The sequence below is a fragment of the Telopea speciosissima genome, chromosome 7 (genome assembly GCF_018873765.1).
Source record: "Telopea speciosissima isolate NSW1024214 ecotype Mountain lineage chromosome 7, Tspe_v1, whole genome shotgun sequence".
In the NCBI taxonomy this organism is placed as follows: Eukaryota; Viridiplantae; Streptophyta; class Magnoliopsida; order Proteales; family Proteaceae; genus Telopea; species Telopea speciosissima.
The window spans coordinates 66763922-66784679 of NC_057922.1; the positions used below are offsets into that span (position 1 = coordinate 66763922).

The window sequence follows — 20758 nt, forward strand, 5'->3', positions numbered from 1 at the left end:
AATGGTTCAAATCCTAACAGAGCTGCCCAAGCATCCTAACTCCAAGCAGGAACACTGTAACAGAGTCTTCCCCACCATCTGCTACCACAGACACCCCAAGTGCAACCATTAGAGAAGCAAAAGAGGTTCAACAGCAACAAGGGACACCTCAGTCGCCAGTCGCCACCACCTGATCTACTTAGCATTTGATGACACAGGCAACGTGGGCCATTATGGAATTCAATTTCAGGAATTGGGGTTGACGTCACCCCCTTTGTTTTCCCTGGAAAAAAGCTCGCTTGAAGAAAGATGCTCTGACCCAAAACCTTCCTCTCTATTGTGAATGGTAAAAAGCTCGTTTTCATCGGTGACTCTGTCGCTTTCTCTGTCTTTTTTCTTCTCTCCGGCGAACTTCGCTTAAGATTGAGTTGTAGGGGTGAGGAAGAGGATGAATTTGGGGTTTTTAGTTACAAGGGTAAAATTATAAATCAACACTGGTCAAAGATAGTTTAGGAATTTAAATTTATTTAACTGGCTGACATCATCATTTAAGAATATAAAACTAATATTAGGGATTAATTTATCATATTGGGATCTATTAGAGGATGATTTAAGTTTTTTCAAAAAATCAGGGGATGATTTGAGTTTCGATTGAAAATCAAGGGGATGATGTGTAATTTATCCTTTCAAAAAACATGATTCCTTCTAAAATGAGTATGGAAACATTTTTAGTGTTGGGAGTACTTGGGACTGTAGTATTTTAGGATTCAAAACACCACCCCTCTCTTACGGCAGGATCCGATAAAGAGCCTCAGAACCGTCGCGTTTGATCACTCTTAATGTCGTCATATATAAATCTCTCTTTATTTATCCATTAAAACACTAGAACGGAAGAGATATCCCGGATCCTAAGATCCCGGGAAATACAGTTGTAGTCTCTCTCAGACATATGGCCAGTTATCCCCAACGCCCCTACCTTTTAATTCATATAATAAAGATATTTTGTTTTTGGTTGCACGCATGACGACACATCATCAGATCATCCACCCAGACAACAAACAGAATAGTAATTTTTCTTTTTCAGTTTAATTTTTATAAGTTAATTATTCTGAGTTCTAACTTACACTTAAATATTTTCCATTCAAACTGTCGTGTTTCTCATTTAACATTCACACTTGTTAATTTAATTTTCAAAATACCGGTTTGCAGAAAAATGAGAACAGAAAAAGGAAAAGCTTCACGAATTTTCCAATCACGTTTATTCATATAATAATTTCTGGTAATTCTAGAATTTCCATTTCACATATTTATTGCAATACTTGGCGAAGATGCGGGAAACAATTACAGGTACCGGTTGAGGTATCTTTCCTTTTACTGCATTATTATTGTGTCTGTATTCGATTTTCACGTTTTGGAAGGAGAAGTACAACGACAACGATCACGATCACGATCGATTTCAGGATCCTTTATATAATTTCTTCGGGAACCCATTTATGGTGTTTTGTCCTGCGGACGCCTCTAGTATCTCTAGGTAGTCCACAAAGTCAGTTCGCGGCTAAACCGCATATAGTGTTTCTCATATTTGTTCTTCGGGACTAGGGCCGCAGAAAACTTAGAAATTGATTCAAAGAGGTGTTTCTCATATTATTTTGTTTTGGAACTTTGAAGAGTTCTCGTTGCAGCTTTGCTTGGAGTGAAAAGTAATTTGGATGGATTATAGGGAAGGAGGTTTTCGTTTTACCTGATTTATCATTTGATTCCGTAGCTTCCGGGTGAGAATTGAATGCATTGCGACATGCGATTGTTCTGGATTGCTGGTTTTCATCATTTGGAGATTGAATCGATGCAAGGAAGCAGTTTGAATGGATTGGAGAGGCGTTAAGCGTTTTTTTTTCGCACTCAGCGTAATTCCCTTCACAAAGAGGTGATTGGTGAGAAACTGTTTTGGATTCTTCCGGATTTTGCGTCGTTCCTATTCTAAAATTGTTTGGGCGACAGAATTGTTATTTAAAACCAATATTGATCCTTCTTAGCCTTTTGGTGTCCTATGGGGTTGTTTTCTTCGGCAGTTTGTGGTATCTAACTCGTTTCCTTTTTTGGAAAGCAAATCTACATTGGTCATGTTTATATGATTTTATCCGGCACTTGTGGTGGAAGAATTATCAGAGCATTGAATTGGGGGCTTTCATGGGTGTTTAGTTATATGTATTTGTACAAGAAGCCTCGCGGGTTGCAATTGGGGCCGCAGTTGTGATACTTAGATTTGACTTCTAATATTTGACGGACAGAATTACTCTTTGTGTTTTAATCATCCTGTTCTTGGATCTGAATTTCTCATGCAAGAACGACACTAGTTGTAGCCCTGTAAATTATATCTGTTTTGGAGTTAAGTGTTTGATGTGGGGACTTTTATGCAATGGATTGGAGCATCAGAAACTGTAGGAACACCTTTCATGATCTATTCCAGTGCAAATATTTTTGGTTAGGATTTGCATTCTCTTGAATCCTTTTGAATATTGAGCTTTTGGTTATTGAGTTTGCCATTGGATTTGATTTCAGCTGCACCCTGTGGAGGTAATCAGCAATTTAGCTTCAGTCGTGTCCAATGAACTATTCATGATGAGTGGGGTTGGGAGGGTTGTTCGTCAATGGACGTCCCCGATAAAAGGTTCTCCGAGTTAGTTGACATCGTGAAATCCTGGATCCCTCGGAGGACTGAGCCAGCCAATGTGTCTAGGGATTTTTGGATGCCCGATCATAGCTGTAGGGTATGCTACGAGTGTGACTCTCAATTCACTATCTTCAACCGTAAACATCATTGCCGTCTCTGTGGAAGAGTTTTCTGTTCAAGGTGCACGACAAACTCAGTTCCTGCCCCCTCTGATGAACCTAAGACACCCAGGGAGGAGTGGGAGAGGATCCGGGTCTGTAATTATTGCTTCAAACAATGGGAACAAGGGATAGTAGCAGTCAATAATGGGATTCAAACATCCCGTTCTGGTCTCAGTCCTTCACTCTCAGCAACAAGTTTGGTCAGCACCAAATCTAGTGCAACTGGGAACAGCAGCAACAGCACTGTTGGGTCGATGCCATACTCAACTGGACCTTATCAACGGGTGCCATACAGTTTGGGTCTCAGCCCACGTCAATCGTGTCAAATTGAACCTTGTATAGACAAGCAAGACATAGTAGCACCTGAGAGGAGCATGGATCCTGTTGCAGAAAATGGGGATCAATCTCCCAATCAAGATGTATTTTGCATGAATAGGTATTATTTAATCTTGCCTATTTTTAATGTCTCTTGAGTTTAACTGAGAGATACCTTGCAGGAGATAGTCTATTGCAAAAAATTGATATGTACAAGGCATGCTTTATAAACATGCTCAATGTATGTGTGCGCACATGCATGAGCTGGGCACATGTGCGTGCCCTTCCTTGTCCATCTGTTTCATTGATTTATGAATATGTTGTAATCAATGGCTGTGGAAGGTTTCTTTCACTGGTTAATTCTTTGCACTGTGTTTTGCTCAAGATCTTTCGGACCCTATGGCTATGTGCTTGTTGGACTAACCAGTTTTTTTTTGTGTCTTCACCTTGTATCTATCTGCTTGGTACCCAGAAAAATTTTCTCTAACTTGAGAAGTATTTGTATACATTTGATGATAATACTGTGAAGGATGATTAGGATTTTTTTTTCTCATTTCTCTCTCTCATTTATTTTTTTTTAAATCTTTTGCATTGTTTCTTTATTCTTATATTTTGTTCCATATGATTTTTTTTTACCCCATGAATAATGTCTTTCGGTTATAGATGCTTTTAATTAATTTCATTGTTTCCTGCTTATTCTTCAGTGTCAGGAGTGATGACGACGACGATGAATATGTTTTATATCGATCTGATTGTGAAACCCAGCATTTTCCTCGGGCTGATGATCTTTGTGGTCCAGTCGAGTTAGATGAGATTGACAGTATGTATGGGTCATATAAAATGCATCCTGATGCAGAAAATACAAAGGGTATGAGCAGCTCTTTGATGCATGATAGTTTAGATTCACAAGGGTTAGAAGGAATAGAAAAACCGAGGGAAGAAGCAAAGGGACATGATTATGGTGATACAGAAATAGAGCCAGCAGATTTTGAGAATAACGGGCTGCTCTGGCTCCTTCCAGAGCCAGAAGATGAAGAGGATGAGAGGGAAGCAGTGCAATTGGATGATGAAGAGGATGATGATGGTGCTACAGGAGAGTGGGGTTATTTACGTTCATCAAACAGTTTTGGCAGTGGGGAGTACCGCACTAAGGACCGATCAAGCGAAGATCACCGGAAGGCAATGAAGAATGTGGTTGATGGGCATTTTAGAGCTTTGGTTACTCAACTTTTGCAGGTCGAAAATATACCTATTGGTGAGGAAGATGACAAGGAGAGTTGGTTGGAGATAATTACATCCTTGTCCTGGGAGGCTGCAACATTCCTCAAGCCAGATACAAGCAAGGGGGGAGGAATGGATCCTGGTGGATATATGAAGGTCAAATGCATAGCTTGTGGGTGTCGCAGTGAAAGGTAAATTTTTGATAAATGGATGATGATTCATATTAAATGCAGCCTAGCGCCCTATTTTATATGCTTGATGATGCAAAACTAAACTCGAACCAGTGTAAATCGAGTGGGAGATTTGCTCATGAAGGATCACCGGAAAAGAACCCAACTAGCAATCGGGAGAAAATCATTAACCAAACAAAAGCAGATCAGATCATCAGATCAGGCTATAAGTCTGGTCGAAGGTCAATTGTGGGCTGGGGAACAATTCTACAAAGTTAGATCAGATTCTGATGGCCAGATTCTGAACTACGTAAAAATCCTACTTGAATGAGGAAACTGAAAACCAGGTAGAACAGAATTAGATATCTGAAAATTAATGACCTTTAATCAGAAATCAGAGAATGATATTTTACCAGGAATAATCAGATAACTAGGCAAGAATGTCAAACTGAAATAAGACGAGACTCAAAAGTAGGACTCTTGGAAATTGATGGCAGAAACTTAATGGATTTGAATAGTAATAACAGAAACTACTCATTAACAGAATCAGAATTTTAACAAGAGAAACAAATACCAGTCTACAAAGCTTGAAGAAGAGAGGAGGAGAAGGAAGAGAGGATGTGCTGAACCACGATACATTCAATCTGATCTATAGTGTTACACTGCTGCCTTCATTTATAACACAAGCTATTAGACTCTTAGTAGGAAACCTACTAAGAGTCAATGTCTAATTATTAGGAAAGAATTAAACTAACAATAAAATACTAACTAAGCTATATGACTAACATATATCACGATAGGACACTCTTCCTATCGTGACTAATTACAAAGAAACTAAACCTACGGTACATAGCTTTACACTCCCCCTCAAGCTGGAGCATATAAATTACCCATGCCCAACTTGGAACAACCCTTCCGGAAAACAGGACTAAACAGGGGCTTGGTAAACATATCACCCAACTTATCTGCAGAAGAAACAAATGGAGTATCAATCAACTTCTTCATAACAACATTCCTCACAAAATGACAGTTAACTTCAATGTGTTTGGTTCTTTAATGAAACACAAGATTATTGGCAACGTAGATAACAGCCTGATTATCACAAATTATCTTTAGTGGCTTAGTAATGGAAACCCAAGCCCTTGCCACAGTGACTTTAACCACATCAACTCGGCTGTAGTATGAGCTATAACCTGATAATCAGCCTCAACACTGGACCTAGCCACAGTTGTTTGCTTCTTGCTTCTCCAAGTGACAAGATTGCCACCAACAAATATACAATAACCTGTGGTAGATCTCCTACTACCATCAGATCTAGTGCAGTTTGCTTCAGAATATTCCATAATTGTCAAGGCGGCAAGGTGACATAAGGCGGTGGAGGGGTGCCTAAGCGCTTAGGCGACAAGGTGCCTGTCTAGGCGACCAAGGAGCCTAAGTGTTATTTTTTATTTCCCCTCTTTTCTAACATTATTTATGCCACAATATGTACCTTTTATCATAAAAAATCAACATTAAGCCACATCAAATCATTAAAAATCAACATTAAGCCACATCAAGTGATGCAGAACCAAGCCTCCATGAGCTGAAGAAGCCCTCCTGATCATAGGGTTTTAGTAGGAACCTTAGACTAGTTTATACTTAGTTTATTTCAGTTCTATACTTAGTTTTATTTTTATGTCTTTAATTGAAATAGTTCAAATTGGTTGCATCCAATTGGTTCAATTTAAGTTGGTCTAATTTAAGTGAAGTGTTCCTATTGGCTATTAGGATCTTATATCCTATTGGTTGATGAGGAATCTTCTTAGTTTAATAGTTTTAAGTGTGTTAAGTTAATAGAGGTAGTTAGGACTTTTAACTTTGAGTTATTTCATTAAGTCACACTCCTTTCACGTTTTTAGAAGAGAGGATTTTAAATTGTATTAGGATTGTGGCCCTTAGGCCCTTATGAATAGAAATTGTGGGAGAAGCTCCCCCACCAATTAAAGTTTTAAAAAAATTCGTTTCTGTGCTGTTGGCTATTGCTGCTGCTGTTTCTCTCTTCTGAGATTGTCTTATGAGTCATATCAAGACCCCCCTTGTGAGTCATATCAAGGTTGAAGGACTGGTGGATCTCCAGTGACTCCTTGCATCTTGTAGATCGGGAGGTTCATCTTCAAAGCTGTCTTCAAGGTTGCTGCCATTGAAGATCTCCTTAAAACCAATAAGTTATTTACTGTTTCAGCATTCCCCTCTTCTTCTTAACCCTCCAGCCCAAACCCCACCTGCCCTAATCGATACACATCGTCTCCTCCATTAAAAACCCATTGATCCCATAAACCCTACTTGTTCTAAATTGTATCCAGCCTTGTTCCCCCATCCAAACCCAACCAAATTTCAACCACAGCCCCCTCTCATCTCCTCCTTCACTCGACCTAAGTTGCAGCCCCATCCAACCACTCAAACCCTAATTTGTCTTGTCTCTGTAGAACCCAAACAAACCCTAAATTCTGTATAGCCCAATTCAGCCATCAGAACTACACCATATTACAGCCGAGTACCCTTCCCATTGCCCCTAACACTCGACCTTAGCCCTTGCCCTAATTCCAAGTTTAAACCCTAGTTTGAACCTAAATTCTAAAACCCCAAACCCGAAACTCTAACCCTAATTTCTCTAATTTTTTATTATTGTTTAAACCTTGTTCAAACCTGCCCTATTAGCTTTCTCCTAGACCTGCCCATTAAAACCATATAAGATTCAACCCTATTCTCATAAACCTAACCCTAGATTTGACCTAAAATACCCCATTCTGCCCCAATAGGCCAGCACCTTTTTGTGGGGGTTTGCTCTACTTGGCTCCTAGTAGGTCTTCTACTTATCTAGGACTACATTAAGTGGTATCAGAGCCATGGATGAGCATGGCAATCCAGTGGTGAATGCAAATTTGCCACCTGATCCCCTTGCTGCAATCATGGAGTATCAATCAACTTCTTCATAACAACATTCCTCACAAAATGACAGTTAACTTCAATGTGTTTGGTTCTTTAATGAAACACAAGATTATTGGCAACGTAGATAACAACCTGATTATCACAAATTATCTTTAGTGGCTTAGTAATGGAAACCCAAGCCCTTGCCACAGTGACTTTAACCACATCAACTCGGCTGTAGTATGAGCTATAACCTGATAATCAGCCTCAACACTGGACCTAGCCACAGTTGTTTGCTTCTTGCTTCTCCAAGTGACAAGATTGCCACCAACAAATATACAATAACCTGTGGTAGATCTCCTACTACCATCAGATCTAGTGCAGTTTGCTTGAATATTCCATAATTGTCAAGGCGGCAAGGTGACATAAGGCGGTGGAGGGGTGCAAGCGCTTAGGCGACAAGGTGCCTGTCTAGGCGACCAAGGAGCCTAAGTGTTATTTTATATTTCCCCTCTTTTCTAACATTATTTATGCCACAATATGTACCTTTTATCATAAAAAATCAACATTAAGCCACATCAAATCATTAAAAATCATCATTAAGCCACATCAAGTGATGCAGAACCAAGCCTCCATGAGCTGAAGAAGCCCTCCTGATCATAGGGTTTTAGTAGGAACCTTAGACTAGTTTATACTTAGTTTATTTCAGTTCTATACTTAGTTTTATTTTTATGTCTTTAATTGAACTAGTTCAAATTGGTTGCATCCAATTGGTTCAATTTAAGTTGGTCTAATTTAAGTGAAGTGTTCCTATTGGCTATTAGGATCTTATATCCTATTGGTTGATGAGGAATCTTCTTAGTTTAATAGTTTTAAGTGTGTTAAGTTAATAGAGGTAGTTAGGACTTTTAACTTTGAGTTATTTCATTAAGTCACACTCCTTTCACGTTTTTAGAAGAGAGGATTTTAAATTGTATTAGGATTGTGGCCCGTAGGCCCTTATGAATAGAAATTGTGGGAGAAGCTCCCCACCAATTAAAGTTTTAAAAAATTCGTTTTCTGTCTTTGTGGCTATTCTGCTGCTTGTTTCTCTCTTGAGATTGTCTTGTGAGTCATATCAAGACCCCCTTGTGAGTCATATCAAGGTTGAAGGACTGGTGGATCTCCAGTGACTCCTTGCATCTTGTAGATCGGGAGGCTCATCTTCAAACCAATAAGTTATTTACTGTTTCAGCATTCCCCTCTTCTTCTTAACCCTCCAGCCCAAACCCCACCTGCCCTAATCGATACACATCGTCTCCTCCATTAAAAACCCATTGATCCCATAAACCCTACTTGTTCTAAATTGTATCCAGCCTTGTTCCCCCATCCAAACCCAACCAAATTTCAACCACAGCCCCCTCTCATCTCCTCCTTCACTCGACCTAAGTTGCAGACCCATCCAACCACTCAAACCCTAATTTGTCTTGTCTCTGTAGAACCCAAAAAAACCCTAAATTCTGTATAGCCCAATTCAGCCATCAGAACTACACCATATTACAGCCGAGTACCCTTCCCATTGCCCCTAACACTCGACCTTAGCCCTTGCCCTAATTCCAAGTTTAAACCCTAGTTTTAACCTAAATTCTAAAACCCCAAACCCGAAACTCTAACCCTAATTTCTCTAATTTTTTATTTTTGTTTAAACCTTGTTCAAACCTGCCCTATTAGCTTTCTCCTAGACCTGCCCATTAAAACCATATAAGATTCAACCCTATTCTCATAAACCTAACCCTAGATTTGACCTAAAATACCCCATTCTGCCCCAATAGGTCAGCACCTTTTTGTGGGGGTTTGCTCTACTTGGCTCCTAGTAGGTCTTCTACCTATCTAAGACTACATTAAGTGGTATCAGAGCCATGGATGAGCATGGCAATCCAGTGGTGAATGCAAATTTGCCACCTGATCCCCTTGCTGCAATCATGGAGATGCTCCAGAAGCTTTCGGCAGATCAGAAATCTGTCAATGATCGATTACAGGTTATGGAACAAAGGCAAACTACACCTCTTAGGGACAGCAACATTGCCTTAGAAGAGGACAGATTCCAAGTCAATTCTGAAATACATGAAAACGTGGGAAGGATTAGAAATCATAGGAATAGATCCAGGGATTACAGAGATCACTCCAAGAATCACAGAGAATATAGAGATCATAGAGAGAGGCGCAGACATGACAGAGATGGATACAGAGAAGACAGGGACAGAATTAGAGAAGACCCTTAAAGACCTAATTTTGAGGAGTATTTGAGAACCTACTTCACTTCAGATGAAGCTTCCAATCGAAGGTATGACACACATAAGGTGAAGCTTGAGTTGAAGGAGTTCGATGGGAATCATGATCCTCAGGTATTCTATGATTGGCTTGCTGCCCTTGACGATTATTTTGATTGGTATGACTTGCCTGAAGACAGGAAGATGAGAGATTGGCACGTACCAAGCTGGTTGGCCCTGCCCGAGAATGGTGGCGCACTGCAGAGAGGGACATGGAATGGCCATGCACCTACTACCTGGGAAGACATGAGGTATGACTTGAAGGAGAAATATCTACTCAGCAACTTCAGAGCTCAGCTCTAGGATCAATTCAACTCACTACGTCAAGGAACTATGACTGTAGCTGAGTACATGTAGCAATTTGATGCTCTTGCTTCTCGTGCTGGTACTGGAGAAGGAGCTAATCAGATGTTATCTCGGTTTCGACTGAGATTGAGAGCAAATATTGTTAGGGCTATTGGAGTGGCTGATGTTAGAGACATCAAGGACTGTTTTGAGAAAGCCCTGAAGGTTGAAGAATTATTGGCTGGAAATAGACGATTTGATTCCTCTACTGAAGATACAAACAAAACTTTTCCAGCATTCAAGTTTACTATCAATGGACACACTCGAGCTGGAAATTCTGCTGCTGGTCCTACTTGATCAGGCTACTCTGTTGGTAGTTCTTCCCGCCCTACAGCTCCTCCACGTGCTGATCATAAAGGTAAAGCCCCCATGGACAATAGTGATCCTTGCAAGTGTTTCCATTGCAATGAGATTGGACACTATGCCAAGGAGTGCCCACAAAAGCACAAATCTGTCCATGTGGCTAAGAAGGAAGATGAAACCCCTGATGATGACAATGAACCTGGTTTCCATGCATATCCCCCAGATGATGATGATGACTTAGCTAATGAACCTGGTTTCCATGCATATCCCCCAGATGATGATGATGACTTAGCTAATTACTTTGAAGATTTGGGTGGTGATGCTAGAGGTGTTCATGCTATTACCCAAGTCTTGATGGATGAAGTGGTTGATGATGGAGAGGTAGTTGAGAGCATTCTACAAGAAGGTCATGACATTCAAGATGCTGTTCTTGAAGAAGTGGAGTTTGATGAGAAGGCTATTAGCATTGAAGATCATATAGAGGTTGTGATGCCACCTTGGTTCTTTGAAGAGAAGGCTCCGCTACTTGAAGATTTTATTCCTACCGTTCCAGCCTCACCAAAATTCTGCCAGGGAAGTGTTAGAGCTGCTGCCCACATGTTGCTTCCCCCTCATCATCACAAAGTTCTTGGACGGGTTTCTTCCAAACAGCATAGCACTTGGACTCCTACTAATGATGTCAAGAAGCTTAACTCCAAATGGCAAGAGTGTCGCATGGATTTCACCCATTCATCGGAGATGAATGTCTATAAGTTGGGGAGACCGGGAGAGTTGATGCAGATCCAAGCCTCCAAGAGCTGAAGAAGCCCCCTGATCATAGGGTTTTAGTAGGAGCCTTAGACTAGTTTATACTTAGTTTTATTTTTATGTCTTTAATTGAACCGGTTCAAATTGGTTGCATCCAATTGGTTCAATTTAAGTTGGTCTAATTTAAGTGAAGTGTTCCTATTGGCTATTAGGATCTTATATTCTTATATCCTATTGGTTGATGAGGAATCTTCTTAGTTTAAGAGTTTTAACTTTAAGTGTATTAAGTTAATAGGGGTAGTTAGGACTTTTAACTTTGAGTTATTTCATTGAGTCACACTCCTTCCACGTTTTTGGAAGAGAGGATTTTAACTTGTATTAGGATTGTGGCCCTTAGGCCCTTATTAATAGAAATCGTGGGAGAGGCTCCCCACCAATTAAAGTTTAAAAAAAATTCGTTTCTGTGCTGCTGGTTATTGCTGCTGCTGTTTCTCTCTTCTAAGATTGTCTTGTGAGTCATATCAAGACCTCCCTTGTGAGTCATATCAAGGTTGAAGGGCTGGTGGATCTTGTAGATCGGGAGGTTCATCTTCAAAGCTGTCTTCAAGGTTGCTGCCATTGAAGATCTCCTTAAACCAGTAAGTTATTTACTGTTTCAGCATTCCCCTCTTCTGCTTAACCCTCCAACCCAAGCCCCACCTGCCCTAATCTATCCAAATTGTCTCCTCCATTAAAACCCCATTGATCCCCATAAACCCTAATTGTTCTAAATTCTGTCCAACCTTGTTCCTCCATCCAAACCCAACCAAATTTCAACCACAGCCCCCTCTCATCTCCTCCTTCACTCGACCTAAGTTGCAGCCCCATCCAACCACTCAAACCCTAATTTGTCTTGTCTCTGTAGAACCCAAAAAAATCCTAAATTCTTTATAGCCCAATTCAGTCATTGGAACTACACCATATTACAGCCGAGTACCCTTCCCATTGCCCCTAACACTCGACCTTAGCCCCTTGCCCTAATTCCAAGTTTAAACCCTAGTTTTAACCTAAATTCTAAAACCCCAAACCCGAAACCCTAACCCTAATTTCTGTAATTTTTAATTTTTGTTTAAACCTTGTTCAAACCTACCCTATTAGCTTCTCCTAGACCTGCCCATTAAAACCATATAAGATTCAACCCTATTCTCATAAACCTAAACCTAGATTTGACCTAAAATACTCCAATCTGCCCCAATCGGCCAGCACCTTTTTGTGAGGGTTTGCTTTACCTGGCTCCTAGTAGGTCTTCTACCTATCTAGGACTACATTATCAAGTCATCAAAAATCAAAATTAAGTCATCAAAAATCAAAATTAAGTCATCAAAAATCAATATTAAGCCACATCAAGTCATAAAAAATCAACATAGAACTAGAAGACAACAAAACTGAAGAAGCAAGCTATTGGATGTTTGAAACAATCAAAACATACATTTGGTTTATACTATTCTTGGAATTAGTTATTGACCAGGTATACCTAGTCTCACATTTGGTTTATATTGTTCTTAGAAATTATGATCTTATCAATAAGTAATTAAACTGCTCTCGATTTAGAGATATGTTCTTGTTCTCTAAAAAGTTTGACTGATCAAGTGATTTTATTTTTTACACAATACTTTTTGTATTAGGTAGAGCACAAAACCAGCTTTCCAACAAATCCAAGATTGCTTAAATCTGATTTATATTGAAGGAGTTATGTTCCGGCCAAACCTTATTTGGAGTGCGCGAATGCTGTCAAAATCGCTTTGAATGAAAATATATTTTTATATATCAAAACAAATGAATATTTTACCGCATTTTTTGTTTTTAACAATGTTTTACCATATTAAGATTTATTGAATTTTTAGATTTGAGAAAAACCCCAGCATTAGAAAGTTGAAAATTTCACCTACTGCAAAAATCCAGTTTTTGTTCTTGAACTGGGGGGGTTGAATTTTTATGCTTTTGGAATTTGATTTTTTAACCATTTTTACTGGATTCAAATAGGGTATTTGTTTATTTATATCTTAAGTAAATAATAAAAACATTTACTTAAATGATATTTGGCATAAATTAGTGCTAGAACCTGGTTCGATATCAATTAAACTAGTGCAAGGCGCCTTGCACTAAGGCTACAGTCGCCTAGACCCCTAGAAATCCGCCTGGAAGTCTAGGTAGGGGTGTCAAAACCAAACCGAACCATTTAAATCGAAACCGGCAGACCGTTTAGTTAAATGGTCCGGTTATGGTTTTAGGAATGACACTGTTTAGTTGAACGGTTCGGTTCGGTTTAGACTGATTAATCCAACGGTTTCAAACCGTGTAATCCAATTAAAACCCATTATAACCAAACTGTCTAACCATTTAAAAACCTAACAACTTTTATTTTTTATTAACAAAAAGTCAAAACCTAGCAAGTAGGAACTACTAAGCAGTCATGTTTCTTCATTAATGATTTCCTTTTCCTAAAGTATAAACTAATAACTTAGTAAGTAATAAGTAATAACTATTAACTAATAACTAGTATTAGTAAATAGAGTAGTAAATGTGTATAGAACCGTCTAACCGAAACCGTATCGAATCATTTAAACAAAACTATTTAAAAACCATTTAACCGAAACCGTTTACCAAACAGTCCAGGTTTTGATTATGAGATTGTTTAGTTAAACGGTCTAGTTACGGTTTCTACCCTCAAGCAGTCAAAATCGAACCAAACTGTTTAATCGAAACTGGACCGTTTAACACCCTGAAATCTAGGCGGCGCCTTGGCAACTCCTTGACAATTTTGGAATATCCAATCAGATCAACATGCTGATGAGGTTGATAAATGAGCCCCTTTCCTGGAACTCCCTTTAGATACCTTAATATTCGACATGCTGCTTCCAAGTGAGTTTTCTTGGGTGACACCATAAATTGACTAATAACTCCAACAACAAAAGATATATCAGGTTTAGTAACAGTAAGGTAAATAAGTTTCCCTACTAAACTCCTGTATCGGTGCTTGTCATCAAATTCTTCGTCATTATGTGTCCCAAATTTCTGGTGCAGATCCATATGAGTATCAACCGGTTTAGAAGTAAACATTCCGGTCTCAAACAAGAGATCTAACATATTATCTCTGTGACAAAACTAATCCCTTTCTTACTTCGTAGTACTTCGATATCAAGAAAATACTTGAGGGCACCCAAGTCTTTCATCTAAAAATGTTGATGTAGATAAGATTTCACCTCTGTAATCCTGAATGCATCATCCCCAGATATTAAAATGTTATCGACATACACAACCAATACGACTACTCTATAACCCCGATGCCGAACAAATATAAAGTGATCAGAATAACATTGTGAAAAACCGCACCGATTAGCAATAGAGCTAAACTTGTCGAACCAGACTCTAGGTGACTATTTTAAGCCATAAATTGCCTTGTGTAGCTTACAAACTCTGTGAGAATTTCCCCCCTCAGCAACATACCCTGGAAGTTGCTCCATGTACACCTCCTCATGTAAATCATCAAATAAGAACACATTCTTGATATCCAGCTGATATAGAGGTCAGTCTAAATTCACAACTAAGGAAATAAGCACACAAACTGAATTTGACGAGCAACGGGTGAGAAGTTCTCAAAATAATCCACACCGTAGGTTTGAGTATAACCCTTTGCAACCAAACTGGTCTTAAGCCGTTCAACCAGGCTATCTAGATTGTACTTAATTGTGTATACCCAACGATACCGCACAAGATCCTTACCAGGAGGCAAATCTACTAGGGTTCATGTTTGTCAAAAAAATTAAGGCATCCATTTTCGTTTCCATAGCCACTTTCCACCCATGATGAGATAAAGCCTCATGATGAGTTTAGGAATTGAATTGGTAGATATGGAGAAGGCAAAGTTATGTAATGGAGATGGAAGATGAGCTATAGAAACAAAATTCTCAATAGGATAAGTAGTCATGGAAGTTTGAGGGCAAGGAGGAGTAGTCAAGAGATGGGAACAAACTAGGAGCTTCAACTGGAGGTTCAGATCGTGTGGTGGCTGTGAAGCAGGTGGAAACGAAGTAGACTGCACTGTCTTCTTACGCTGTTGATACACTTTCAGTGGTGCAGATGAGGTAACCGCTGGATCATCAGTAAAATGCATTAGAGTAGGAATGGGAGGTGTGCAAACTGCTTTGTGTTAAGTGAAGAGCTAGTTGTAGGAGAAAAAAAATATGAAGTATTTAAAAAAAATGTAACATCATTGACAAAGTGCCGATGAGTAAGAAGGTCATAACATTTGTACCCTTTCTGAGTTCAGGAGTAGATAACAAAAACACATTTGACAACCCTGGGAGAAAATTTATCAACTAGGGGTTGGAAATTATGAACAAAGCACACGCATCCAAAAACTCGAGGCGGCAAAGGAAACAAAAGGTGATGTTTGACATTGATGAATTTCATGAATAATGGCTTGTGAACAATGTGCCCACAACCTCTTTATTTATAATCAGAGATCATTACAATAAAGGAAATAAAATCCTAGTCAAATCACATGTGCATAATGAACCTGGACACTTTAATGTATTTGGGTCCGGGTCACAGGTCAACGGGTAATCTGTGAACATTCAACACTCCCCCTCAAGTTGGTGCATATATATCATGCATGCCCAACTTGCTAATTACAGAAGAAAAAGACTTATAACAAAGACTTTTAGTAAGGACATCTGCTAGTTGATCATTGGACGGAACAAATGGAACACATATAACTCCTTGCTCCAGCTTTTCCTCGATGAAGTGCCTATCAACCTCCACATGTTTGGTACGGTCATGCTGGATTGGGTTGTGCTATACTAATGGCAGATTTGCTGTCACAGTAGAGACGCATGGAAAGAGTTGTCGGAAGGTATAGGTCCTGTAGAAGACCTTTTAACCATTGTAACTCACAAACTCCATGTGCCATGGCCCTGAATTCAGCTTCACCCTTGATCGAGCAACAACAGATTGCTTCTTGCTCCTCTAAGTGACTAAGTTCCCTCCAACAAAGGTATAGTACCCTGATGTAGACCTCCTGTCATCAGGGCAACCAGCCCAATCAACATCCGTATATGCTTCTACTCGAGTATGGCTGTGAGGAGAATACAAAATTCCTTTTCCAGGTAAAGACTTTAAGTACCTCAAGATTCTGTAGGCTGCTTCTAAATGAGAAGAGTGAGGGTCATGCATATATTGACTGACCAAGCTCACGGTAAATGCTATATCCGGTTGGGTATGAGATAAGTATATCAAGCGACCAACTAATCTCTGGTAGCTGCCTTTATCAACTGGATCTCCTTCCTTGCTCTTCAGATGAGTGTTAGGCTCCAGTGGTGTGTCTGCAGGCTTACATCCTAGCATTCCCGTTTCACTGAGTAGATCAAGGGTATATTTTCGTTGAGACAAAGAGATGCCACGTGCTGAGTGGGCAACATCAATTCCTAAGAAATATCTAAATCTCCCTAGATCTTCTACTTCAAATTCAGTCCCCAAGTACTTCTTTAACTTCTTCACTTCTTCAGTATCACTTCCAGTGATCACTGATCACAATGTCATCAACATAGACAATCAACACTGTGACATGCTGCCCCACTTTCTTTATAAATAATGTGTGATCAGCATTACTCTGCTTGTAGCCGTTTGACACCATAGCTTTGTGAAATCTCCCAAACCAAGCTCTTGGTGATTGCTTCAAGCCATACTGTGCTTTCTTCAGATGACAAACTTTTCCTTTAGTCTTTGAAGTAGCAAACCCAGGTGGAATCTCCATGTAGACTTCCTCTTCAAGCTCACCATGGAGAAGGCATTCTTTACGTCTAGTTGCTGAAGTTCCCAGCCTTGGTTAACAGCACAGGAGATTATTACTCTAACTGTATTCATCTTTGCAACTGGGGCGAATGTTTCCTGGTAATCAATGCTGTGGGTTTGTGTGAACCCTTTTGCAACTAATCTGGCCTTGTACCTCTTAACAGACCCATCTGCCTTCTGCTTAATGGCAAAGACCCATTTGCAACCAACCGGTTTCTTCCCAGGTGGAAGAGATGTCAATTCCCAAGTTTTGTTCTTTCCCAGAGCATCCATCTCCTCATTCATTGCTTCTTTCCACTTCTGTTCGGCAATAGCCTCCTGCCAAGAGTTAGGAATAGAAACAGAAGATAGGGAGGAAACAAATGCTTGAAAGGAAGGAGATGGAGAATCATAAGACACAAAATTAGAGATGGGATGTTGAGTACAACTCCTTTTAGGTTTCCTAATAGCAATAGGTAAATCAAGACTAGGATCATAGACAGGCTTACCAGAGTTTGGAGTAGGTTGAGTAGAACTTGGAGCCGGTGGTACAGGTGGAGGTGGGTCAGTGGTGGTAGTCTTTTTGTGCCATGTTCCTCTGGCAAACGTTTCATTGAAGGAAGGATATTTTCCAGTCTCCCCCTGAACAATAAGCTGCTCCTGAAGCTCCCCCTAATCCTGTTCCTACCCAGTAATCCCTTCTTGAAGCTCTATTTCTGTAGATGATTCTTCAATAGTTGGAATCTCAACCTCCAATGGCTCAATGAGAGGAGACACCTCTTCACTCGTAGGCTCCCCTTGAAGAGGTGTAGTGGGTGAAAAATAGGCCTCAAATTCACGGAAAACAACATCCATTGTAACAAGCATCCGCCGTGTGGGGGGGATGGTAGCACTTATAGCCCTTCTGAGTGACAGAATACCCTAAGAAAACACACCGTAAACCTTGAGGATCAAGTTTACCAATATGGTGATGATTGCGTGCAAAAACAACACCCCCAAACACCTTTGGAGGTACAACAAAGGATGAATTACCCAGAAGGACTTCAAGAGGGCAGCGAGCATCCAAGACCCGAGTAGGTAGTCAATTAATAAGATAGGCAGCAAGCACATCATCTCCCCAAAACCGTGGAGGGACATTCATGGTAAACATGAGGGAGCGAGAAACCTCCAAGAGATGGTGGTTTTTTCGCTCAGCAACACCATTTTGGGCTAGTGTGTCAACATACGAAGTCTGATATATAATCCCATGAGTGTCAAAGTAGGTCTGAAGACAGCCGTCCATGTACTCCTTCCCATTGTCAGTACGGACAATCTTCACTCGGGCAACAAATTGATTTTCCACCATTTTATGGAATAATTGGAAGCAAGTAAATACATCACTCTTCTGATTCATCAAATAAACCCATTTTGTCCGACTAAAGCAATCAATGAAAGTAACAAACCAACGAAACCCAGATGTTGACACACAATGGGCAGGGCCCCACACATCCGAATGAATCAAACCAAAAGGAACTAAACTTCTTTTTTTCAGAAATAGGAAAAGTAGCTCTAGTTTGTTTAGCAAATATGCAAGGATCACAACTAATATTGTTTGGATTACATCTTTTAACCAAAGAGGGAAATAAAGTAGTTAAAACCCTAAGAGAGGGATGGCCAAGACGTCGATGCCATTTATTAAGTTCATAAAGGGCAGAATCTGGAGTGCCAGAAGGAGAGCCGTGTGAAGCCAAAGCAGAACTTGCAGAAGAGGATCCGTTAAGCACATAGAGACCACCAACCACCTTACCACTACCAATGGTACGTCCCGAGTCCAAGTCTTGAAACAGGTAGTGAGAAGGAAAGAAGGTTACTTTGCAGTTAAAGTCCCGGGTGAGACTACTAATGGACAACTGATTAGTAGAAAATTTCAGGACATGTAAAACAGAGGAAATATGCATAGAAGGCAAGCACTGTACAGTCCCTTTTCCAGAAATAGGAGAAAGGGATCCATCAACAACACGAACTTTGGAATTACCAAATAAAGGAGAATAAGTTAAAAAATTGGAAGGAGAACTTGTCATGTGATCTGTTGCTCTAGAGTCAATTACCCAAGAAGTGGAATCGACGGAGGAACAAGTACCACTAAAAGAAATACCTGAACCAGAATTTTCGGGCATGGAAATGGCAGAGGCAGCCGTAGAAGAAGTAGAGGAAGCATTAGTGTCCAGTCGGCTCATCAAATTATGAAGGTGCTGCATCTTGTCCTGGGAAAGAGGCCCGGTCTGATCAGAAAAGTGATCATCAGAAACAGCTTGGTTTGCCCGGGCAGAACGGTTTGAACCATGACCCGGGTATCAGCAGGATGCCCAAGGAGCTTCCAGCAACGGTCCTTGGTATGACGTTCCCTGCTACAGTAGTCACACTTGATCGGAGAGCGATCATTGCTCATACGATCAGTCCCAGTACCACGGACAGAATTCCCATGGGCACCAGATTGAGAACCAGAAAGAAGAGCAGATCGTTCTTGGGTAACAGGTTGAATCATTGTTGTCCGACGATCATCTTCAGCAGCAACCAGAGAATACGCTTGTTCAAGAGAAGGAAGAGGATCTCGATTTAGGACGGAGGCTTGGATCTGATCAAACTCAATGTTGAGACCAAAGAGAAAATAAAAAACACGTAAGTCCTCCTCCCATTTTTGAAAAGTAGTAGTATCCGCATCACAGGTAGCAGTAAAGGTCCCATAAAAGTCTAGTTGTTGCCACATGGTACACAACTTGGAATAATATTGGGAAAGAGTTAACTCCGATTGCTTGGTCTGAAGGATTTTTTGGCGAAGCTCATACCTAGCAGCAACATTGCCAATCTTAGAGCAAGTGTCCTTGGCTGTTTTCAACATCTTCGCAGCCGTATCAAGAAGAAGATAACGCCCGACGATTTCTTGTTCCATAGAGTTCACCAGATAGGACATGACAAGGAAGTTAAACGTCACCCACTTGTCTTGGGCACAACCAACATCAGTTGGTTTGGCTACCGATCTAGTAATAAAGCCAGAAAGGCCACGGGAACCGATAGCGAATAAGCAAGAGCGAGACCATAATAAGTAATTGCTACCATTTAATTTAATGGAACTGGTTTGGAACGAAAGGAAATCACGCTGAGTCGTGCCTTTGTGTCCAGATGTGGCAGTGGTAATGTCAGAATCTCTTGGCATGATGGCTAGTTTAAGAAACTCGAACAATAAATCACCGGAAAGGGTAAAAAAAAATCCGGACAGATGCTTAAAGCATATGGATCAGAAACACCCCTTGGTGGGAGTCAACTCACCACCAAGGGTGAAAAAGGGGAGGCGGTAGCAGAAAAGGGCGGAGAAACCCTTCTGCGAAAAAAGAAGATGGGGCGGAAGGGCTTAGGGAGGTGGAAAAAAAGGAGGGGAGGGGGTAGCGGAAGGGCTGAAGGTGGTGGTGTGGCAGAAAAGAAGAGGCGGAAGGTGGAAGGGAGGCGGAAAGTGGTGGCTGGCGGTGGCTAGGGCACAATTGTGAGAAAGAGGAGAGGAGAACATAGAAAAAAATTCAACTCCAGGATTCCCGCTTTGATGCCATGATGAATTTCATGAATAATGGCTTGTGAACAATGTGCCCACAGCCTCTTTATTTATAATCAGAGATCATTACAATAAAGGAAATAAAATCCTTGTCAAATCACATGTGCAACATGTGCATAATGAACCTGGACACTTTAATGTATCCGGGTCCGGGTCATGGGTCAACAGGTAATCCGTGAACATTCAACAGAAACAAAACAGACAAAGGGGAATGGTTAGCTAGAATGGAAGAAGAC

The 20758-nt window shown here is 40.4% G+C and overlaps 1 protein-coding gene across 2 annotated transcripts in view; it reads left to right on the forward strand.

The window, feature by feature from the left end:
* Window positions 1–2358: 2358 nt before the first annotated feature.
* The window catches only part of LOC122667021 (1-phosphatidylinositol-3-phosphate 5-kinase FAB1B-like), a 65057-nt gene continuing 46657 nt past the window's right edge, over window positions 2359–20758 (forward strand). Inside the window, exons 1-3 of one of the 2 annotated variants that reach the window (XM_043863175.1) lie at window positions 2359–2417; window positions 2539–3247; window positions 3837–4538. In XM_043863175.1, the coding sequence (XP_043719110.1) occupies window positions 2628–3247; window positions 3837–4538 (1322 nt within the window). In that variant the 5' untranslated portion in view covers window positions 2359–2417; window positions 2539–2627. Of the gene's footprint in view, window positions 3248–3836; window positions 4539–20758 lie in introns of both variants that reach the window. The other variant, XM_043863174.1, reaches the window with a different exon arrangement.